This window comes from Diadema antillarum, unplaced genomic scaffold (assembly GCF_040938485.1).
Source record: "Diadema antillarum isolate AM-2024a unplaced genomic scaffold, OU_Dant_1.0 seq00001302_RagTag, whole genome shotgun sequence".
NCBI classification, from domain to species: Eukaryota; Metazoa; Echinodermata; class Echinoidea; order Diadematoida; family Diadematidae; genus Diadema; species Diadema antillarum.
Genome location: NW_027272080.1, coordinates 299,574 through 325,618, shown reverse-complemented (window position 1 = coordinate 325,618; position 26,045 = coordinate 299,574). Strand labels below are relative to the sequence as shown.

The 26,045-nt window shown below is 37.0% G+C and overlaps 1 protein-coding gene across 1 annotated transcript in view; it reads right to left on the bottom strand.

Moving 5' to 3' along the window:
• LOC139708113 (endosomal/lysosomal proton channel TMEM175-like) overlaps window positions 1–24,488 on the bottom strand; it is a 31,241-nt gene extending 6,753 nt beyond the window's left edge. The window contains exons 1-11 of the mRNA XM_071620090.1: window positions 24,195–24,488; window positions 15,590–15,634; window positions 13,999–14,093; window positions 12,411–12,462; window positions 12,000–12,035; window positions 9,119–9,202; window positions 6,584–6,652; window positions 5,702–5,794; window positions 3,893–3,971; window positions 2,673–2,753; window positions 1,907–1,961 (exon numbers count right to left, since the gene is read on the bottom strand). Of these exons, the coding sequence (XP_071476191.1) occupies window positions 1,907–1,961; window positions 2,673–2,753; window positions 3,893–3,971; window positions 5,702–5,794; window positions 6,584–6,652; window positions 9,119–9,202; window positions 12,000–12,035; window positions 12,411–12,462; window positions 13,999–14,093; window positions 15,590–15,634; window positions 24,195–24,488 (983 nt within the window). The remainder of the gene's footprint in view (window positions 1–1,906; window positions 1,962–2,672; window positions 2,754–3,892; window positions 3,972–5,701; window positions 5,795–6,583; window positions 6,653–9,118; window positions 9,203–11,999; window positions 12,036–12,410; window positions 12,463–13,998; window positions 14,094–15,589; window positions 15,635–24,194) is intronic.
• Between the last annotated feature and the right edge of the window lie 1,557 nt (window positions 24,489–26,045).

The following is a 26,045-nucleotide window of genomic DNA, read 5'->3' as shown; positions in this document are numbered from 1 at the left end:
TTTGAATTGGCTTCTTTATATAAGCTTTAACACAAAATTGCTATCTGTGATCACTAAGAGATAGCATATTTGGATAACATTAACATTTTCCACCTGACCCACTTACTCTATAGATCGTGCACAGTACTTCAACAGAATGAGCAGATGAAACATCACATGATTATTAGCGTCACAACCTTTCTAAATGCTACTGAATTCTGCTTTACTCTTCCATGTTAGCTTTCCCTTTCCCTGTCCTTTCCTATCTCTATACCTATCTCTCTCGCTCTTTTTTACCCACTCTCTCTCTTAAAACAGAACAACATCAACAAGAACAAAACGACATATAGCAACACACTCGTTTCTCGTCGGATATCGACAGGAAAGTTGGAAATTCATCGCGATCTACCAGCGAAGGTCGTCGATTCTGGCTCAAAATTAGATACAGATCAGTGTCACTGAACTGCGGTGAGCCCTAGGAACGAAGATCTGAAGAGAAGAGAGCATGGTATCCAGGTATGATCTCCGTCACGAACACGTTCTCTACTGATCTGCCTCACAGATAGACCATTGCTGCGGTATTGATTACAAATGAGACAACTCCAACCTCCCTCCTTCCCCCGTGCATGCTCGGTTTTGAGAGCGGCAAAAACTACGACGCTCTCTACTGCTTACTATGTGCAGGCGGTGGAGTCCACCGCCTGTTATGTGAGCATGATATCCAATTTACGACCCTTTTCAAGTTTCGATGTAATAGCAAGCTTCATCTTTAAAGTGGTTTTTTCGAAGATTGTTAAAGAATATTATGAAAGACTTTAAATTTGATTTTTGTATAACATGAGCACCTTTATACTATTTCACTCTCAATCTCTATCTCTTTGTCTATGAGGTCTGCCTATTTAACGGTCCATCTTTCTTTTTATATACCGCGACTAGATAACTCTGTATGTATCTAATATTCCCCAGCATTGCAGAATAGCCCCAACCGTTGATTGATTCATAATGGATTGAGAACGCTTCCTTAATATTTCTGTGACGATGTTGCTTACGTAATTAATCACTGTACCGTTAGGGCGTGAGGATTTTATGGACCAACTGAATTTGTTCAGCACAGGCGAATTAAAAATTCGTTATCTACTTTGAAACACAAAGAGAGAAGAGGATGAATTTTCAAGGACAGTTTAAGCGTTGAGTCATAATCGCTGGAACTAGGCCTGTATTACAAAGTACATCATTCATTAGAAGGGAAAAATACTTCTCCCTCGTACCCTACCCGATTTCTCGCTTTCTACAATCACACGATGAGGGCGTCAGCAGTTCGTTTTCATTCATCTCTGTCTGACTTCTGCTGAACGAGCTCTTGTATATCGTTATGAATCATCGATCACCTCTACAGCCCTGACTTCATATGACCAGAATTAAGTGCAGAAAGGGAAATATGAGTAACATGATAGCTGTAATAAATGCCCAAAATGGATTTATAGACAGGTTCCGATCATAAAGCCCTAAACTTGTGAGTGATAGAGCAAAGAAATTTTGTGAGTGTGAGTGTGCGCACGCGTGTGTGTCGTTTTTGTTCCCCATGGCGTGAAAGTTTCATATCTCCTGTATACGGATACTGTTGGCGTAAAAATATATGTTTACATGTACGTCCAATCAAGAGTTTGTTTTCATATCATATTTTTTCATCACGAAGGTCTATTGTTATTGTTGAGATATAATACAAACCGGAACAGATGAAGTTTTCTTGAAAGGTCCGTTTCAACTGAACACATACTGAACACTCAATATTTATTCTTTTTTTTCAGGGGCAGTAGAGGAAAGTTTATAGGAATCAGAGAGTTTGTGCCTCACAGATGTTCCGTGTGACACTGATCTCAATCGCCCGGTTTAAATGAATACGGAAGGCAAACGCTGATTCACTTACATGAGATTCACTATGATGAGCATACCCACGACTGCAAACACTCCGTCTGTGAGAGCTACGTGAGAGAAAGACAGAAACACAGACAAACATAATAATCTCTGACATCCATCTTTCATTAAGTTAATATGAACAACTTGTATTCAAAACATTCTGCAAAAAGAAAAAACAATGAACACACGATATGTGACTTCCCCTGGTGTCTTTTCGCGTTAGACCGTTACTGTAGCATATGACAATACATTCATGATTTTTTTCCCTTTTTCCTTCAGCCTAGTAACGAGCCGTTTTATTCACCTGCCTCCTCCAAGTAAATTTATTTGGCGGTATTTCTCTAAGCATTCATTAGTTGTTGCTGAGGTATAGGGCAAGCTTGGTGGTTGTGGGGGAACTTTTGTGAATAAACCATTAAAAGACAACGCAAAAATATGGAAAGAAAACAGTCACCCATCTTAGAAGTATGAAGACAATTACATGAATGCAGAAAGAATGTTGTAAAGCTTATATGCATATTGACATATGAATAAATACATAGATGAATATAATAATCATATTCACACATAGATAAATTCATTAGATGTAATCGTAGTACAATAGATTAAGAAAATCTGATTGCCATCCAGGTGTAAAATGCGGAGCTCTATTGCGGCTATGTTTCGGGAATGAACAGTTCACTCGACTTCAATCGTGAGAAATATCAGTCATAAAGTGAGCTCAGGACTCAGAGGGCAATGACCTGGTACAAATCTGGAGGGAATGGACTACCTACCTGTCAGCCTGTGCTTCGGGAGAGGTCTGGCCGAAAGACGGTCGATGAACTGCCTCCACAACATCCTGTGCGGCTTGGACACTGACATGGCGGAAGAAATGAAAACTCACTCAGCACAGTTGAAGGGTTTGTTTGCAAAAACCGATAAGTCCATTTTTTAACATTTTGAAGTACGACCTCTGTCAAAATGTACAAAATAATACCTTTTAGATGATATATTGGTCACTACACATAAAGGTATATTTTTGAAGTTATGGTCAAAAGAAGCAACAATTTTCTTATTATTCTCTTCATTTTCCTTGACCTTTAATCGCAAATATCTCCATTTGGCAAATATGGACTTATCGGTTTTTGCAAACAAACTCTTCAGTTGTTCATATTTGAGTTATGAATGTCTTATGCGTATTATCGTTGCGTGAACACACACACAAACACTCACCCACATACATACACAAATGTCAGCTGAAAACTTTTAACTGTTGTTACACACAAAAAACAAATAAATAAAAGAACAAAAAGTACGAAAGCAATGACTTTTTTTGGCAGGTTTGATTAATGAACATCATGATAATCACAGATTATGTACTTTTATAATGTTGATATTGATTTTGTGCACATTTATATGTAAAGAAAACGTCAGAACTTCCTTAATTGCTCTGTATTTTCTATGCCCTGAAAACTCACAAATACTCTTTGAAAACCCCGTAGCTCCTTGTAATGCGGTCTATAGTACGTCCCTCGTGGCAGTATTTTTTTCTGGTTTTTTAAAGAGTGACGGAAACTTGGCTTGGATGACTCTGACCCTGTCCACATCTGGTTATTTTCCCGTCTAGACACGCGAAATTACTAAACAATACATGTACTTCTTAAGACTGAGAAAACATCGGCCGTAAGCTGCAGATGTTGACATTCTAAAGATGAAACACAATACAGAGGGATACGTCATTGACATATAACAAGAAGTGTCACTAAATAAATTTGACAGCTCCTTTCCATTTCGCGCTGACGTGTCAGAGAATGGAAATGACAACACCAATGGAGACAACCTCCTTTTCTAACAATGGAGGTCAGTAGAATCTGGTGAGATCAACTTGTTTTGAAAGGAAATTCATACATTCACCAACAAAGAATGCAAAGATCTGAAGATGGTGATTAAAAACTCATCTATAAAATACGACGGACTTGCAATAAGATCATTAATGGTTGCTATGGAAACATACCGAACATGTATTTGTACAGCGCCATGCAGAAAGCCGCACATGTTCCCGCGAAGACGACGAAAAACAGGAAGATGTAAGACTGTGGTGGGAAGAAAAAGATGAAAGCGGACATGATTAATCATTTTCGAAAAACTTTGACTTTGTCCTATGGCATAAAAACACACAATGCAATCATTCACGATAAATCACACACTTCAACCCCTGCACCAAATGAGTCAAAATTGTTATCTTCCGTGAGTGAAATCCTTTGAGAAAAGGGAAAATAATTCATATCATCCAGCGATTTTCTGTTCAGCTCTATGTTGCTATTACTCTCTGCGTTCCATGAACATCCAAAGCAGATAAACATTTTGATCATAACAGCCAAATGATGAATGTCCACGTGATGAAAAAAAAAAATGCAAAAAGTAACTTGCATATTATACACTTTTGTATGAGCACCCTTGATAACCGTATATTTAGACATTTTTTGCAGTATGTAGATAAATTCAAAGATATAAGACGACCTTTACTGATATAAGGTTCATACGATGATATTTTCCCCAGTTTTATATGTACACGTACATCCGCATGTATGAATATAATTATTGGCTTCAGTCAAATTGGGGCCAATCTGACCTGTGATATACAAACATGTAATCAAAGCAGGTAGGCCTACATCGTTCTTACGCAACGGCAAAAACTTCAAACTTCAAACTTTCAAACTTCAAACTTTATTTTCACTTTCTTTCTTCAACAGAATGTATAAGAAACAATATCATGAACTTGACATGCGATTCGTTGTAGATATATATAACCAGACAGGATTAACAACATATTCTTGTCTACATGATCAGTAAAATAAAGATACATACACTTTATATATACACACTGAGGAGAAAAAAAGTGCAGGTACCCACTCAAAAGACTAAGCTTGTAACATGTGGATACCTCTGAGGGAAAGGGGGAAAATGGGGTGAAAACTTACAACTACAAAGAGTGCGGGAAACTGGGGAAGCGGGGAATAGAGAAAAAAAGAAAGCAAAAGTGTGAAAAAAAAAGAAACAACAAACAGGTAAAAGAGGAAGAGAGAGAGAAGAGAGAGAGAAACCAAAAATTTGTTGATGCATACACCAAGGGCGAAAGCCCACAGAGACAATTAGCCAGGTGTTTTCGAAAGTGACAAATTGTCGAGCAGCTTTCCAGCGGAAGAGATTCAACTGTGAGGACGAATGAACGAGAGCACGTATAGCATACTACCAGGTAGTAAAAATAAGTGATACCTCAAGAGAACGCAGCCTTTCAGTCAAAGAAGAGAAGATGATATCGCGCTCACAAAATATATTACAAAATTAAAAACATTCAGTTACATTATAAGACTTAAAAAGAAGCATTTTCAATCTCGTTTTAAAAGAATTCAATGAAGGTGCACTTTTTACATCCATAGGAAGGGAGTTCCAGAATCTTGGACCTACATAAATAAAAGTCTGTTGAGCTAACAAGGTTCTTAACAGAGGTAAATGAAATTCATTTGATTGTCTAGTTGGGTATCTATGGTATGTCCGGTTGCGCATAAACATGGAGTTAAATACAAACGGGAGGCAATTATTATTATAAGTATACATAAACTGCCCTAATTGTAATAAAAACAAATCCTTAATTTTCAGAATCTTGTTATCAAAAAACAAAGGATCTGTATGAGAATACAGAGAAAAACCGGGGGTGGGAGGAAAAAATACTTGATATGATCGTCATGGAAATATGATAAATATTTGGTCTGACTATTGACCTTTGAGCAATGCCAACTGACCAGTGGTCACGTGGTCTTACCGCCAAAACGCTCTTTCTCGACAGCGCCACTGCCAGTGCAGACGAGAATGCGTGTAGTCCGAAGGCCACCAGATACTCCACAAGTGACGGTTTCTGTAATGTGGATATGGTCATTGGTATAGTGACGTTGCCAAATTCAGGATGGCATTACTGATTAATATACGAATAAAATCTTATTACTAGATAATGCTAGGGAATCCTTTAGAAAGATATTTTTTTAAAGTTGCTTGATATAATATGAACCGACAAATGCATACTTTTATGTACTATTTTTGAACGATATCTTTTTGATTGCTAGCATGAGCCAACAAGTGCATACTTTTATGCATCATACTTTTTTTGTTGATGATGAAATAAATTGTATCGAAGTAAAAAATAAAACGATATTGAGAATGTTGGATGGTCATATATTTGTCTTTCCATAAAGAGGTTATGTAAAATGCATTCGCTTATTATTCCTCCAATATGGATTAAGAGCCTGAAAACCGAGGCACTCTTTGAAAATTAATATTTTATATACCACTGGAGATTGATCACATCTTTGTCACAAAACGTCACTTAAAATCCGAATTCAAATACTATGCCCTATCACTAAATGGTAATGACAATCATGGAATTCGAGTTTTGTTCAAAGGTGGTTTTGAAAATTAAATTATCTAGTTCAATAATTTTTTCGAACATAGGTGTTTTAGTATGGCTGACCAAACTAAACAAGAACGTCAACAATTTTACCGTGTGCATGATACTCATAAGTTAGCAAAAACTAATCCCGCGGGCTCATAACTTGTACGTAAATGAGAGGGAAACGAATATTTTTCCATCTTGCAGATGTGTACGAATTCGCTCGTCCCCAGACGTAATTTGGTATCCATGGAAACTTACGTATCTCCTCTGCCGAAATTCACGGATGAGCATTTTCCTCTTTCGGTACGCACATCCCACTATCACGCACTGCAAGGAACCGACAACAAATATAGACATATCAAATCTAATAAGTCCGAATCAAGGCCAAATTCTTTAAAATATGAATATATATCTCGAGTAACATGTAACAGCATTTATAGCGGTAGGCTTTATATCAGACACCTTTTTATTCAATTTTGTAAAATTGTAAAATTCATGACAAGGATTCGTAAAAAAAAAGAATACCAATTTTCTCATCAAGGCTCTTTTTTTTTCAAATCCTACCTTTTTCTGTCTTCTGACACTAAGAAGAACAAAACAAGATATTATACTTTAAAGAAGAAAAAAGACTTTCTGGTCATTAGATCTGAAGATATCTGCTTTAGAATAGTTTCCAGTGTCCTTGTTCATGTTTATCTTGTTCATGCTATAGGCATTAAATATGTAAAACTTGTTCTTTCACTATCAAGTATTCAGTGTGTGTGTGTGTGTGTGTGTGTGTGTGTGTTTGCAACTGATTGACAAATTGCCCTACATCGACGTAAATAAAGCACTGAGTTGATCAGTGTTCTAGTAGTAGCCGTGATAAAAGAATCTCGATGGAAGAATTTCATGAATTTGAATTCAATGTTTTTGTTTTGTATCTTTATTTGAATCACTATCATGTTGTACGTATTGACATTTAAGAATTGTATTTCTTGCTCCTATATGTATTTCATGCTGCAACAATCTCATAAGTTTTATAAACATGCAGGGTACTCTGGAAGAGCAATAATTTATTTTTAAACTGAATGAGGTTACCCAGCTTTTTAAAAGAAGGTTTGAATATCATACAGTAACATATTCATATATACAAATATATATATATATATATATATATATATATATATATATATATATATTTCCTTACATATTATAGTTACATTATGTTGATAATAATGTTAATAATAATAACAATAATGATATAGGTTTTCCCGCCCAATTTCATCAGATTTGCATTCGATTTAATGATGCGAGCATTCATTTTCGAGCGAATTTGAATGATCACCGAGATCAACATTCAAAAAGCTAAGTAGTTCATTCAATTTAATTTCATCAGCATTCGAATTCCTGATTTCAAATTAAAATTGCACGTGAAACGCATTCAAATTCGCACCAGCACAGCTGCGATGTACATTAAGGAATTCAAATTAACGATTAGGCAAACATTTACTGCATCTGGGCAGTGTTTTTCGTTGCTGCTCTCTCTTTGAATAATGGTACCGTACAACCACTCTCAGACGTACACGCCAAGGTGCTTGGCGCGTCAACAGATCGACGGCTGAAGAGACTGAAATTCGAAAATACGAATAATTATGTAACAGAAAGAATATCCTAATGAAATGTATCTCACACACATTTCAAATCTAAAACGTGACTGAAAACGAAATCTGTAATACGACTATAATCACACTTGACATATCATGTTCTCATGTGATCTCTCATTATGCTAAGCAAAGTTGGATTTAACCATTTTGTAAAATAATGTGATATCCATTTTGATGGGGAAATAAAGTGAAACTACCCGAATAAAAGAAAAACGTAAAAAAGAAAATGTTGAAATTGAAATGATAACACTGAACGTTGATGAATTTGCCATTCATCAACGTAAGAACTGCATAGAATTACAGAACTTGGTTATGCTAATTGAATTTGAACGTTAAAAGGTCGAAGTTGTGTGCCTATAAATGAAATTGAAACTGGTATTTGGTGCGAATTTCAACGTCTATCCAGCTGGTGCGAGATTGAATGCCAAATTTGAGCCGTTAAATAGAAAGAATTTCTCTCTAAATTGAATGAAATAAAATCTAAAAGGAATGATATGAAATGAAATTGAATACTCAAAGAATGAAAATGAACCGTGAGAGTAGAGCAGTGACAAAAATCCCTTGAATCTGAACGCCTTGTCATCAATTCGAATGCAAATCTGATGAAATTGGGTGGGAAAACCTATAATATTAATAATGATGATGATGATAATAATAATGATAATAATAATAATAATAATAATAATAATAATAATAATAATAATAATAATGATAACAATAATGATAGTGGCTACTTGTATAGCGCACAGGTCCACTTTTCAGTGCTCATGACCCTCATATGTATAAATTTACACTTATAGTAGGAGATGAACTATCATGTCAAGTTTTCAACTCAAATCTTTTGTGATGTAAATACTTGTATATATGTTCATGTTTCATGTATTTTCAAACTACAATTTGTAGAACTATTCATTGTACTGTACTTATTACGTTTTTAGAACCTTTGTATCAGACCGGTATCGGATTTGATTAGCATTCATGCTGTTTTCTGGTACCTTTTATCATGTATTCATGCATGTGTCTTTTGTTATGTATTATGCCATGTAAACTTGTGAATAGAGATAGATAATAAACTTCAACTTCAACTTCAACTTCAACATGAATAGATAGAAACATCACAAGGAAGTGGTTTGAGGTAAGGCCTTACCATGACCAGTCCCATGACCATGAGTGTGAAAGCCAGAAGCTGGATGGAAAGAGGAGTGTTGCGATGGGTCGCAATAAACGATGCCTGGCATGAGAATCAAAAGAAAATAGGATTGATGCTAAAACCACATTACTACAGAAGTAGATATTTGAACATTATACAATGTGATATTCTGCTTCAATAAAGATAAATGTTTTATTTGTGACTTGTTTGTAAGATAATGGTGATGATATTCGCATGATAATCACAAAGCAGAAGCCACTGATGATAGATGAGAATAAACAGTAAAAACGAAGAAAGCGAACAAGCTCTCACATACATATGAAAACATTGCTAACAAACATGAGCAACCATCAAAATGAATAATCATATCTTGAGGAAATTCTGACATGTTTTCGTTTAGGTTTTTTTAAGGTTGTTGTAGTTTTTTTTAATTTTATATCTTACGAGTCATTCATCTCCATGATGTGTTAGCAGAGAATTGGTTAAGGATTAGAAGGCCTGCTTTCTGCACAAGAGATCGAAGGACTACTGGTACCAGAAAAGCAGAGGTTCTGGACCTAACGATCAAGGTTTAAAATCCCGTGAGAAGGAGGATGTACATAATCAGGCCGTAACAGTCACACATGTCAGGTGAAACAGCCACCAGAAAAAACACCTTGTGAAAAAAAAATGTAAAAGGAAATGCTTCTCATTGGATGGTATTACTGAAAGAACACCTGAAGACAGGTTTTGCTCCGAAGATGGAGTACATCCTTCTCGGAATAAGGGTTAACCTAAAAAACGTGATAACTCATCCCACGGATTTTGCGCGTCGTCCCCGAAATAGATGAGACAGAAAATTTACGGGGATTGACATAAATTATGTAGGTTAATTACGCAATCCTCTCATTCTCGTTTGCGGGAAATGAGACTTCAAGAAGTATGTAGAGTTACCAGATAGGCCTACATGTGTCATTACAGCAATGAAGATACTGGCACAGGTGAAACAATAAGATTCAGCATCTATGATACGTCCTAGAACGAATACCGTTTGTTCTCTTGTAATGCCCTGAACACCCTTTTTTAAACATTTAAATAATACGTTGTATGTTAAATTGATATTTTAGAATATATCCTACTGTCCTGATTTATCTTATGTACGCTTAAACCTGTGTAATTTCCCACAAAGTCTGACTGGCAGGAATATCTCACCAGGTGACTATATGCAGTAAGCCTACCAGCCTACCTTTTTCATCTTGTACAATTGTAACAATCATACGTTGTAATGATAATTCTGCAGGTGTTATGGAGTAATGACGGTGTCTTTCTTTACGTTTGTTTCCAGCTTTGCAAGATTAGTCGTCTATACATGCACTTTCAATATCATTCCCGTTTGAAAGGAGAGAGCGTACATTATTAATTCCCAGTGGTGTGTATCGTAGTTTTTTTATTGCAATTGAGAAATCATATTATGCCAGCCAAAGTCAATTAAGTTATATTTTGAACGTTAAAGTCATTTGTTGGACGAGTGTACATGCAGATGGTTATTTCAATCACCGAGAGCTGACACTGTTTGTTGAGTCACGTTTCATCAGTTTGGGTCTTTCTTTTCACACACTCTTCACTTGAATGGCGCAATAAGCGTTCTCTATCTTCTTGTCACGTGACATGAGTCATCCTCATTACACTCGCTTAGGCTACCCTCGGAGAAGACGCACAGTCTGCTAAGTTTCGCTGGTAATTAACGGCGGGAGATCCCAACATTGAAACTTTCCGGTGAGAGGTAATCGAATCATTATTGAACCAGCGTGATTAATGTTGAGACGGCTGTAAAAAAATATTATTATCACTGAACAGGCTCACCGTGCCTGTTTGTATGGATGTCATATGACTCTACACTCACGGCTGTTTTGTTTTCTTGAGTTAAACCTGCCACACAACCTTGGCAGGAGCAATGGAACTGGAGTTGGAAAACGTGACGACAAAATCCAACTCCTGCCATGGCATTCTGTTACACTCTTATGCTCTGCTCCCTCTCTTTTTTCTTCTCTTCCTCTTGCTTCGTTCTTGTCTTCTTATCATTTTGTTTTCTTCTCCTTATTCATTTCATATACTGTTAATCTCTGCACGACCTATTATACCTCTTTCATAATCTTCGCAACTGAAAACAATCGCTATCCCCCATCCTGACAACTCGAGAAATATTGGTTTCATTACGCACACTGCACGTCCCAACACCATCAGGGACAACCGTGTTGTCGTTGTTGTTGTTCTTTGTTCTTTGTTGTTTAGTGTATGTGTGTGCGTGTGTGTGTGTGTGTGTGTGTGTGTGTGTGTGTGTGCGTATGAGTGAGTGTGTGTGCTTTGAATAATGCATCTAATCTACCCCTGCACCCATTCCAGTTTTCCTAAGCCTTCGTCGACAAAAACCATGTCCCTATCTGTATACCCATATCCCAAGTGCTGCGTATATGCATTCAATTTCATAGTCATGCTAGTGTCATCTTACGCCGATATTGTATAAACATATCGCTCATCTTGTTTCACACGATGTGGTACGAATGTCAATGTGACAGATATATCGAGCTACCAATGTTCAGCAACAAAAGGACAACACACCACATGACTTAATTGGGACCCTGTGGAAGAACAGTCATATTTTGCAAATATGGCTGTATGGGGAATCCCTTGTACACGTCTCTTCGTACTGCATCTTCATGCAAAATGCGTATATTTCATATCTGAAGACGGAAATAATAGCAACAATAGCAACTTCACGTGGAAGATTATATGCATTTGCTAGGACAAAGTTTTGACAACAATTGAAATCTGTAAAAATAATGAAGATAAAAGTTAAGACTGGAAGGTGTTTGTTTTGTTAATCACGTCTTATACTTACAAAATATGGCACTGTTGTAAGGCACAGCAGGAAAACCTATAAAAAATCATGAAATTGCATTAAAGAGTATTATCATGTAATCATTTTCTTAATTGTGGTACTTTCTCGATAGGTCTTCTTTTAAAAGATATTTGTTATCTGAATTCGGTGTTGAGCTAAGAATTAGTTTGATTTATAGACACAAATACATTCTAGAGGGTAACATGGAAATATAACAATCATAGATTTTGCAAATCATTATTAAGGAGTATATATAAAAGCAAATTCCTGGATATTCACCCCAAATTCACATTAGGGTAATAAGCAATCACATAAAAGAGCTCTAAAAAGAAAAGAAATGTGTAACTTAAAAAAGTTTGCTGTATTCAACAAAGACAAGATGAGTTTTAATCGTAACGTTCGTCTTCTTACCACATTGAGGATAACGATCGTATCTCCAACTTGTTCAAATCCAGCAAACACCCTGTGCAAAGAAAGCAATGTCATTGTTATTATAAGACTGAACTGAGAAAATACAGACAACAGACAGCGTTGCACATTGGCTAGTCTTGCAATTGCCGTCACTTTTAATTATGTTCGTTAAAGGAGAAATGAAATAATTAAAGAAGGTATAATCTGTTGTTGCTAAATTTTCCCTCAAAGGTTAACTCTGATTGGGAGTAGCCCCTCCCCCCCCAAAAAAAAAAAATAAAATAAAAATAACAGGGTGATCTTGCAAACTTTTGTCTTCTCTTTTATCTTCTTCATTCCGCAGTGTCAAACAGGTGACAAAGTCCATTTTCAATTCTCGCTTGGAAGAAGTTAACTTGATTTTCATCCCATTTTCTAAGGAGATTGTTAACGGTCACTACATCCGATGTTATTTTCACAAGGTAACACGGTGACTTCCTTTACTTAATCAAATGCAGTAAGGATATCCAACACGAACTATAAATTGCAAGGGGCTGTTCTTCCTCCGCTATTATGTATAAATCAGTGGAGTCAAACAGCTGCGAATATTTTTCAGTTCAGGAGAGATTAGGGTTGTTAATTGCTCGTTAGAATATGCAATGACACTCTTCATTTGTGCTTGTCTCCAGTAAATCTAAAATAGTCTGAGAGCATTCAGTGTTGGTGTTGGGATACATATTCTTTAAAGCGATGGTATGATTTTGGTTGAGATGGGGATCCAGGTTTTAACTTTTTACAAGCTAATTTCAAACTTCTTATATGAAATATTAAATAGCATATATATAATTATAAGATGAATTCAAAGTCTCTTTGACCAAATGGCTTTGAAATGGCTGAAATATCCAAAAACAAAGAGGTCCTGATAAAAGGTACGTCCCACCTTTTGATAGGACAATTTTGTTTTACCTTGTTTTTGTGATATCACAGCCATTTTCCAAACCAATATCCATCAAATAAACAAATGTAATAAAAACTCTTCTTAAGAAAATTGCATGCTCATTTATAATTTATATAAGAAGTTGAACATTATCTTTTTAAAAGTTAAACCTGAATGCCCGTCTCAATCAAAACTATACCATCCCTTTAAATTGGTCCTTAAATAAATCAAATGTTTAATGCATAATGCAGTTATGATATGAGCAAACGTTTTAAACACATTTATCTCAAAACATCATCATTAACAAAAAATTATTCGACGAATCTCATTTCTTGTAGCTGTTTACAAACTATGGCCTTCCTTAGGACTATGACCCTTCGAGTTAAATCAACTACAGCTGTAATCAATCTACCTAGGGCCGTTCTCATCTTATCGCCTCTCCTGTAGTTTGGATTTGTCGAAGATTATTCTGATATCAAGAGTCAATGTTGGGAAGAGGCTTCCAGCCACAAGTGTTACCTCTAACAACATGATTTCACTTTGAAGCAGAATGACAGCTCATGCTTTGAAATTGTTGATAATAATGATGGGCCAATGATCAAAATCTTTTGAAAGGACTGCATGAGTTGCGAACGTTTGGCACACATCACTGTTGATATCGAGGTGACTTACCAGCAATGTTGCTGCCACACGGACAACATCATGATGTAAGACACCGCGTAGACGAGGATATTACCAAATTCTTGAGCCAGAATGGTTTTTAAGTCCTGAAAAAGAAAACATTAAAATGGTAATTGCAGGATTTATTTTAGTCTTGGTTCTACCAGATAAGCAACGTTCGCAAGAGCATCTCTCCTTCATGGACACGCTCAAAGCCGTGATAACGTGACGTAATGTGTTTGAGGAATACCGGAGTCCCCGATCTCTGGAAATCCTCAGTGTCATCAGTCCATCCCTGCAGCGAAATTATGAACAGAGTTTGATCTGTTCTATGTCATCAAGCTTCTAATATTGCTGCACGAACCTCTAATCATACAGCACAGTTACGCAAGGGAAGGTAAAGGTCTGTTTTGAGAACTGAAAGGCTCAAAGATAGCCAGGGGTAATAAGTTCGGTCGTTGACCGGATTATGAACTGACCTGAAATATTGGAGTTAAAGAATTACAGAGTCGACTCATACGAACTTAAAGATTTTAGAGTACCACCCAGATTCTATTTGATGAATAGCCCTGTTCAAGGAAACTATATGGAAGAATCACATTATATTACGTTTGGCATATTATGTTTGGCGAAATATGCTTGAAAGCAGCCTACTGAAGATAAACGTTATCTAATTTTCATGAGGATTTTCTCGAAGAAACAATATTTAGAATTGTCATGCACCTGTGCATCCTCCCTTAGACAGGAACAGTAGAGAACTCAGCCTTGAATAACCGTGTGTTCCAGCATGAGCAGATGAGCAATTTCCACTTAATTTCGGTTATTCTTGTGTTTATGCTAATTAGATAAGACTTCAACCAAGTCTCAAAAGGTACTACAAATAGCTTGCGTTGAGCCTGTAATCGACACATTCTTCTCGCAAGAGATACGCTGAACAGAATTATCCGCGACTTAAGGCTAAAGCTACTCAATCGCTCTGCGTTTGACTCACAACTTCCTAGCGCTCTCATATGGACTCACGTGCGTTAAGACGATGATTAGGAAAAATAGCTCACAATGTTCTCTCGCACGTGACTTGTTACCTCATTGTCTCAGTTGCATATCGATTAGCACCTCTTGTTTGGTGCTTCAAAAGAGAGGGTAAAATTCACAATCAATTACGAGCCATCGGAAGTCTTTGCTCATACCGACGCGGCGTCGTTTTCAGGATGACAAATCATAATAGAAACATACCTCAAGATGCAAAGTCACGATCTGCGAAGCCGGCATGTGTAAGGTTTTTGTCTTGTTCTGTATTCAAATGAAAGCCATATTGACTAACATTTCAAGGGATTTTCCTTTCCCAAACCAGTATAAGCCCAAATTCTTGACTTGACGCTGACGCTTTAAATGCCACAGGCTTCTTACAAATGAATCTTTCGAGAACGTTGAAGAAAAGTCTACACACACCCACCCACACACACACACACACACACACACACACACACACACACATTATATATGTATATAGATAGATATATAGATATAGATGATTATATACATGCAAACATACTGTGATATGACACAAGTTATCGTTTTCGTGCAGACAATCAAGCCATCTCACCTGTCCTATGTCATATTCATTTGTTGACGTCGTCAACGGGAAAACCTGCAATCAAAAAGAGAAATGTCACATGAAAATAAAATGATACCCATAGCCACATAGACATTGCACATTGACACAGACAAATACACACACAGTTTACTGAAAAAACAAAACAAAACCATCGAAAAAGCCCTCGAATTCACAAAAGTACCAGCTAAAAGCTGCTCATCGATATATTCTTAGCAGGCTGGAAACTATGTGAGTGGTGTTAAGCAAGTTACCTATATTGATTTCAACGTACTACCCCCTCCCTCCAGCCATTTAAATCATAATTCTCGCAAATAAAAGATTTAACCTGGTATATGAATTATCATTTGAACCAACCTTTGCGATCATAAGAAGGAACGCATTTCCGTCACAGAAAATAATGCATTGTGTCTTTTTGAATTCTCATGACAAATTTGAACATCATTTCCAGCACCCTGGATTCGTGAGTCTGCACTCTCTCTTTCAAGGGCAAATTAATAGGAGCTTATGACATGAGAAGAGACGAATATTACCGGTAATAACTCATATTTTGATGATTAAAGAGCACTTTTCTCCGCTGTACCCCTATCACCGAATCAATTGAGCTTATTCTGCATCATTTCGGAATGTTAAGAGCGGTAATCCGGGTGCCGAAACGCACACTATATTATTTGTGTAATTTTTCAAATTGATCGGTTATAATCCAATACCTTCTCCATCATTAAATACTGAAAAAAACCTCCCGCCCGCCCCTTCTTGAAAAATAATTGTCGACACCATAATCGCTGCTAATTTTGTGAGAATTACGTCCGCTGAATGATTTGACAAAATCCTTTGAAGAGGAAAAGAGGCAACTTCATTCGACATTAATCCCCTAGATCACTCTTCAATGCCACCCGCTCCTCAAGGAAGAGTACTGACTCGCTAATCTCTACAGAGGCTCACCTCTCCTTCTTTCCTACACGACTGTGGCAAACCCAGGAATGGTAAAGTTCTCCTCCTCACCGTACATCCAAACTTCTGTACTCCTCTCCGATTTATTCCCCCTCCTCTCCACAAAATTACAAAAATAATATGTCCTTTATTACAAATACTATTTGTCTGTAATCAACTTCCCATTGTCAACCACAGCTTAAGCCATGTCTTATTTTTTGTTCAGTGTAATCTCTTCTAATGCACAGAATAAAATTGTGCAAATATCTTTAGCCATAGTCGCAACCCTGAAACTCAAACTCAGAGCAAACGTATCGGAGATCAGTTCAACAACAAGGCCCTAAGTGACCTACAAGATAGTGCGTACAAAGCTTGGAGTTTTCAGGGCCAATCGTCACTCAAAGTACACACAGAGTAAAGACAGGATCGTCTTTGACTGAACAGGACACTTTACTATCAAAATATCACTTCATTGACTTATTGATTCAACCGTACCACAACACTGCCGATGATGACTAAGTTCGAAAAATAATATATGTATACTGACAACAAATGCTGCCATTGCTGCCTCTATATTCATAAAGGGTACATATGGATATATGTATATATATATATATATATATATATATATATATATATATTAATCTATATACATACATACACATACATACATACATACATACATACATACATACATACATAATGTTGTATGTGATATTATAAAGATTCATATTATTAGTTGAGCGTCGCGTGTGAACAAAATTGGACTATATGAAATGTTCAAGGCTGACAGGTTCCGCTTAGTGCTTTTTATGTTTCAAAGAAGAGAACAATAAATTGCACAAAGATTGAGAAGTGAATCAAGTACTAACGCGTCATAAATGATTCAGTTGAAATGAACCATGGAGAACTGTCACGTTTGTTTCCTGTTACTTAAGATATCTCTCGGAAAGACGGACTGTTTCTGATTTCTCTCCACCTTACTCTGGAGAATCCTGCCAGTAATTGACAGAACTTGCCATGAACTTTTGTTGAAAAAAAAAAGGATCGCCAGCAACAATGATAAAAACAACAATCTAAAAACGCTTTACGAACATGTTGGAAATGATATCTGAGAATAGCGTGAATCGTTTGTTATAAAGTGCATATTTAGACAAATCTGTGTAATAATTCAAGGGTTCGATGCTTTGATGTTGACTCATACATTATAATTTCCATATACATACTCTGTCATCGAAAGTATGCAATTAACTTCTGGAAAGAAGAATGAAACGGTGATGTGATAATTGAAAGGAAAACACACACACACAAACACACACACAGAAACACACAGAAACACATTCCATAAATAGACAATGGAATGGTCCATCTGCCAATTGCCAATGATTGTCTTTGCAAGAACAATGTAGATTCGTGAGTTTTTGGCATAAAATGTCGGTCTGCCAATCAGATAGTAAACCGCTAATTAGATCCCTGATGGGAGTATTATCATCCTTTCATTACCTTCGTGTAGAACAATAGCGAGGAGATCAGAAAGAGTGCGTGTTCAAATAGCAGTGATATAATTGTTATCCACAAAGGAATAGGTCAAAGAGAGGGAAACAAAATTCAAAAAAATATATCAAACACCATTGATTTGTTTTTTTTTTTGTATACTTTTAATTTGTACGCGAATTTGTTCTATAAAGAATGGGCGAAAGGAAATTCTTCAGTGAGATTATAATAAAACAAAAAAGAAGACCATGCAGAAAGCAAAACAAAGCAAAATAAAAAAAATCAAACATAACGACGTGGTATCAATATATACCCAATAGTTTAGGAATGAAATACAATCCAGATTTACTGATATTTGACTGCATGATTCTACGTAGATTTTTCCCGCATAGCTTATTCTTTACTTTGTGAAGTTCTTTCCCCCCCCCCACTAGAATCTAGACTATTATCTATTCTGCCTATTTTCTTTGCAAGTTTTTTTCAATGCAATTTTTCCCTTTTTTTTACTCAAAAAAAGAAGTTTAATTTACAGTTAGCGCATGAGCACACTGATACAAATTGCCTTTCTTTTTTCTCATTTGGTAGGGTGGGATTTCACGGAGCACGCGAACGATTTGCGAATGACGCGAATGGCAAAATCCAGCATTCGCATTTTAGTCTGCAAAAGATCGCCAAACAAACGTGAGGGTTCGGAAGCGTCGTCAATTGTTCGCGAATGTCGTTTTTACTTCGGCGATAATTTCAAAAAAGTTTGAAATTTTTTGCGAACCTTTTCCGCACACTTAGTCGGGATTTGCTCGTGAATTGTTCTCGAAAGTGTCTTTAACGCTTCGTCATATGCGCAAGACCTTCGCAAGACACGCGCGATGTTCGCAAAATGTTCGTGAAACCCCAAACAGACTCCGAAACTTCGGAGAATGTCTCGCGTATGTTACGCGAAATCTGCGAAGTTTTTCCGATCATTTTACGACGTAATCGCGAACTGTTCGCGTACCTTTTGAGACATTCTCGCGAACGTTTAGCGCACGTTTGAGGGATGTATGCCCTGTACGTTTTCTACAAATAAAAATCGTAGTATACATCTAAACATCAAACAATTAAATATTAACAACTATAGTAACGAAAGAAATTAAAGACTAGCAAAGAGAAAGAATATTTGATATACAAAAAAAAAAAATCGCAGAATACACTTAAAATCAATCTTAAAGGGAAGGTAAACCCCAAGAGCAATGTGGATTGAGTGAAAGCAGCAGCATTAGTAGAACACATCAGTGAAAGTTTGAGGAAAATCGGACAATCGATGCAAAAGTTATGAATTTTTAAAGTTTTTATGTTGGAACTGCTGGATGAGGAGACTACTAGAGGTTATGACGTATGAGTGGACAACAATACCAAGAAAATATAAAGAAAATTCTGCAAAAATCCATTTTTCATGAAAATTACAAATTCCATCAAATTGATATTGACATATGTTAAGGGTAGCAATTATTCTTCCTGATTTCTGAAAGCGGTTGGTCCATTGCTCTTTCATAATTCTAGAAAAGTGAATTTTTGTTGAATTTCCTTTATATTTTCTTTGTATTGTTGTCCACTCATACGTCATATCCTCTAGTAGTCTCCTCATCCAGCGGTTCCAACACCAAAACTTTAAAAATTCATAACTTTTGCATCGATTGTCCGATTTTCCTCAAACTTTCACTGATGTGTTCTACTAATGTTGCTGCTTTCACTCACGCCACATTGTTCTTTGGGTTTACCTTCCCTTTAAGTATGTAAATTTCATTTGAACTATAGAGATTATGTGTTGGAGGAACTGCAAAAAAAAAAAAGGAACAAATGCTTTACTAGTGGAGATACGTCCTAGGGGGGAAAAAATGTAGGCAAACACACGATAGAGAAATGAGAGAAAAGAAAGGAGAAATACAGGAAAGAAAAAAAAATCAACTCAAGAAAGCTTTTTGAGTTGATTTTTTTCTTGCTTCCACCTCTCCTTGCTACATTTTCTCCCATGATTATTGAAAATGTTTCGTTGTTCGCATTTCCGTCGCGTGTTCTTCGTGTACGTAACATGCTGTACTTTAGCAATGATACACACGACAATCGCACATACGTCGTGGGAACTTCGCACAAATTGCGCAAGAATAGTTTTCGGCTTCATTGTCGGAAAACATTCGGAGAAAAACTTTTCCGAATGTTGGATTTTGTCATTCGCGTCCTTCGCAAATCGTTCGCGTGCTCCGTGAAATCCCACCCGTAGGCACTTCACTTGTTTCCAAAGCGGCATAATTCATAAGCTTGCCCGACGCAATTGCACGATTTATGAAAGTCACGTTCTAAGAAAGAATGAATTTGCGGATAGACCATAGGGGTGACCAAAATGACCTGTCAATTCACAATTCAGCAAGTACCCGCTTCATTGTTTTGCATTAACAACCTTTTTCTATTTATAGGCCAAATACCAGGCTTGCTGTCAGGTGGATGCGATATAGCGAGCACCATTTATAAGAATAACATGAATAATCCTTACATCACGTATGTTTATCTCCGTGAATTGAAAAAAAAACCGACATGCCTGATTGTACAAACGACCTTCTCCTGCTCGTACTCTACGTGGAACTGTGAACCGGCTTATTCTGATAAGAACGACTTTGTCCTCTTGCTAGTTTGCATGTGTGTGTGGGTTTGTGTGTGAGAGAGATATATAATAGAATCGGAAAGGACACGAAAAGGGCTGTTTCAATTTTACTTTAATCTTATTTTTTTCCCTCTGACACATCTTGGGTCAGAACACTAACCGATACACAAGACTGGTATAGTTTCAAATCCATTAAATCGTATCAAAAATGCTGGTGTTCCTATATACTTTTTTGGGCATTTGCTTGCTTCTTCTTCTTCTCTTTTTCATTTTCGATTTTTTTTTTCATTCCTCAAGTTAATGTGGCTAATTTAGGTTTGGCGATTGAGGAACAATTCCCGCAAAATTATCGCACCGAGAGATCTGGTCGGGCCCCGAAGTCGGAAATTCCAACACATCTGGAAATATTTACATTCGGTAGTTTCAGTTGAGGATAGAAACTGCAAAGATATCAAAATAATTCGCATATAATCTGCATCAGAAGGAGAAATTGGCAACCCATCTAAACTTGCCTAAAACTTATAATATGCGGGCCAATAACGACCGGAATTGTCTTGATTACAATCCATTTCCTCCAGAGTCAGATCTTATACCCTGTTTGCTCGTGGGAAGATGGCAATTGCTACTGAGCAAAACCTTGTCGTATACTTACATGACCAGTAAAAGCTGATGATAATTGGATGAAAATGAGAAAAATTCACAGTATGATATAGTAATGGTGATAATAGTATAATTCACATTGTCATTCTTATCATAATATTGTTAGTATTCTCATTATCATTATTGTTACTGTTTATATTATGATTAGCAGATACAAACAAACATGTATACATTATGTATGTATGTATATGTATGTATATAGATAGATAGATAGATAGATAGATAGATAGACATAGATTTAATCACTAATCATTGTCAAAGTCACATTTATTATCACAGTTTAGTTATGAATGGCATTATCATTGTTAACATTTACCGGTTGTATTCAAACATGTGAAATAGATAATGATTAGAGCCATCACAGTGAGTGATAATTCTGACGACAATAAAATGATAGTAATAATGACTATTATTGTTATGTGTTTTTGACACAAAAAGGTGCCCTGTGATTCTTACCGCCGTGTGAAGACCTTCACCGATTTTATCTATAGCGAATGCATACAATTTTAATCTTGCAAGTGTGTCTTGCCTGCTATGTGCAGGACAAACAGAAGCGACATGGAAGCAAAATCAACGAAAAAGTTAATGTTGAAATAGTGATCTTATTAACGTTTGGAACAGCCTCCACATGGTATTGATCAATTCAATATATCAAGGAAATGGAAAGTGAAGGACAAGTCAAAGTCCATGTTTAATCTAGGGTACAGGGGCGGCGGGACGTTTTTCAGTGTGTGCTTGTGCGTGTGTGTGTGTACTTAGTGTACAATATGGCGGACGGTGCTCATGGTGATTCGGTCAAGAATTATCCTTGATAATAATAATAGTGATAGTGATAATAACAACAACATCAACAGCAATAATAATAGTAATAATAATGATAATGATAATAATAATAACAATAACAATAATAATAATAATATACTGTAGACCATCAGCTGAGCACAGAAAATGATATTTGCACACTTTGCGCTGCAAGGGCTCCTTTTTCTTATCTTTTCAATTCAATTCAATGTTTATTTCATTTTTCGACTAATAAGATATAAACATCACTTTTTTTTGGTAACAGAAAATAAGGTGCGTTAAGTATGTAACATGAAAGAATGTACAATGATTGTACCACCTTATAATAATCATACACTATCATATAACTCAAGTGATTAGAAGTAATTATACAGTATGCAAAATTCGAAAAATGGAGGGACCCACTAAAAAGACAAAGCTTGTAGAATGTGGGCCCCTCAGAGGAAAAACATCAGTTGAGAACAAAGTAAAAGTCTGGAAGCCCACTAGAAAGATAGATCAACAAAAGCAGACAAATATACACACAAATAAGCATGAAACGAGACTGGAGTAGGAGTAACAGTATAACGGAGAGTTGACTATGAGACGAGACAACATGAGGCAAAGCTAACATAATAGAAAAGAACAGAACAGACAAAAACGTTCTACAGAGACAGCGATCTCGTAAGAAGTATGTCGAGAGAGTGAGAAAAATGTGGCGCGAGAAAGAACAGGGTAATAGACATATATAATCGGAGACATATCGTAGCATTATATGAGTATAGTATACAAGAGCTAAAGTATACTTGGCAATCAATACGTGAATACGTAGATTCTTAGAAAAGAAGCTATAACAGTGGTTAATTCTATTCAGTAGAATAAGGTTGCAATAAAGAAACATTCAATATCCTCTTGAAAGAGTATATTGAGGGGGCATTTTTAATATCGGGATGCATGGAATTCCAATAACTCGGGCCAGTATAAACAAATGTGTTCTTAGCTAAAATCGTACGAAAAAGAGGTAAATGATATTCATTAGAGCGTCGATATGCGATTTCCAAGAAAGCTTGTCATCTACAATAACCCCAAGGAATTCAAAATGTGAAACTCTTTCTAAAGGAGTGTCATCCAAAACTATGTCAGTACTTAAAGTGCCAACAGTATTACTAAAGAGCATATATTTCGTTTTCTGAACATTCAACGAGAGCTTATAAGCTCTAACCCAATTTGTTATTTTCTTCAACTCGCTGTTAACTTTTCGTACAAGGACATCAATGTCGCTATGAACAAGAAATACATTAGTATCATTGCTTCCCTGTTCGAGATGATTAAAATAGATATTAAATGAATGTTGAATTTTTAAAATGTGCTTATTTACCAAGAAAATCCATATAACATGATGCGATCTACTTTACTAGTTTATACTCAACAAAATAAAGAACTTATAAGAAAGAACTGAGAAATTAAGGAATTAATGCACCCCCCCCCCTCCTTTGATGGAAAGAAGCTTGGGACTGTGGGAAGTATATAATTTTTCTTGTATTTTTTCAATGTTCCTTATATTTTAGGGTCCAAAGTAAGTGTGTGTGTGTGTTGTGTGTGTGTGTATATATGTTCGTTCTCCTCCTCCTCCTCCCCACCCCCGTTTTGCGGCCCGTGAGAGAGAGAAGACAGATTGGTAGAACCATGTGTACACGACCGTCTATTTATTACAGGACCATTCGTGAAATAACAAGGGTATGCCAACATTAAATGTCACCATGGCTAGATATGATGCATAAAGACAAAAAACAGGTCATCACAAACCCTCTTAGAACATTCGAGATGTATTTAGATATCAACGAGGGGCTGTAACATAAATACTCATGATTGCACAGTCTGTAAAGAAAGGCTGTAAATGTTCATCGCAAAGCCAATAAAAAAAAGCAACAGGAATTAAGTGAATGATGCCCTGTGTGTTGCCTATGCAAATAGGCCCTACATGTATTTTATATGTCTTGAAATGATTTAAGAATGTATTCGTTCAACTGTTTATACCATGCAGTGCAATGGCTACAAAATCAAAGTCTAAGCCAAGACAACACTAGATCTCACCAGACATGTCAAACAAATTGCGAAGACGACATCGGTATAGTTGCTGATCTTCTCCACCGGGACGTAGCCGTGGTCGTGGGGGTGGATTTCGTGCAAGGTGCCTGTAGTACTGAGTGGGTGCAATGCTCGTAAACCTGTGATAGGATTCCCGTTCTCGATATCTTCTCTGCAGTCTTTGCGGACATCGTCTCCACACTCTCCCTCGTCATCATCGCCATCGTCTCTGTTCACCACGAGGTTGACTTGGTCGCTACACGTGCTCGGAGCACGATCACGCCGCGTGCTATTCTGCATGCTTTGTTTATAATTTGTTTGTTTGCGTGTTTAAGAACGTCTCCTTAGTGGGATGTTCAACAGACACAAGTGTTTTTAATAGAAGTCAGAGTAAAACTGTATAGGCATCAGAGCAAAAGAGTACTGTCATACTCATAAATCATTTGACAGAGTGACCTCATTTAAGCAATGCCCAAGGGCAGAACGTTTTAAGAATCCAAGAGTGATGGCACATCCCAATCCCTGTTTCGCATAAAGTTAGTCATACCCCTCTTGGTCTATGGCTTTATGAGATGATTTGATTCCGACACGACTTTGGTAAGTCCACGTTTGTAGCCTTGGACGTAAGACTGAACTTAAACAACAAAGGGTTGCAGAAACCAGTTAGCTTGCAAGCATATCAACGTAGCAGGATTCCCATGTTGAGAATGAAGACTCAGATAAAAAGGCGCGATAATCGATAAACCACGTTAGCAATGATATCATTATGTATAGATCCAAATCTGAAATCCAAGGCCTGCTTCCACAGTGTTTGACATGAATTTCTCTTGCCGTTTTGCAAATGTTCCGTCAAATTTGTAAGGTAATTATGAGCTATTATGTTTCGTTAAATACTTATATCGAGGTTATATTCACGAGGGGATGTCAATGAAAAAGTATAGAAGTCAGTAATAAGCTAGAGGGAAGAACGCACTACACGAAATCACGGGATCAAGCAACGAAGTGTTCCTGTAGCAATAGTAACCTGGGACTATAGAGCATCATCTCGTCAGGGAACCGTCTGACTCGCGAAATCTAAACGTCAGGAAAATTAATGTTGATAAATTTTCACTGCGCCCTCATCGGAGGAGCAGACGACAGGCAGGTATCGTCCTATTGGACGTATTGCTTGCTTGGTTTGTTCTCTTCGCGTTTATTAGCACTTCAAAACAGAAACTCGATCTTTTCTGTCACCGAGTACCCGCCTATGTGTCAGCGCAGGAAATTGCTGTGTTCCCACCCGTAGTAATCCTTGTTGGTTCACACTTCAGTTGCTACAACGAGACACCCTCGCAAGTCGTCTGCGTCGCATGCAGCTTACTCTCCAAATGCCAGTCAAACCACCGACCCCTTAACGCCTCTTGCTGCTTCAGCTGCTAAAACGCTGGCAGAACGAAGTTAACGTAGAAATTAGAAACTGAAACGACTTCTGGCCTGGGCACATCCCGTCTAATTGGACTTGTACACCTGTTGTGGTTTCAGGTAGCGTGTATCTAAATATGGTCCATACACCGCAAATAAACTTTTGCACAACTGTGCGCTATTCATCAAAAGTTTGTAGATACTTACGCACGCATGCGCAGTTTTCTACTGGCTCAACCGCCCGCCCGCCTGCGAAGCAAGAGCAGATTCGATAAAGCTGATGTCGATATAGGTCGAGGATGGAGGGGGCGGAGGCTCACATTTTTCATCACGAGGCTAAGAGCGGGAAGCGATTCTCGAACTAAGTATTGGAAATCCTCTGTTCATTATGGTGGCGACCTAAGCGAATTTGTCACTGCTGCTCAAATAATATGAGTCATGTTATATAGACGCTAA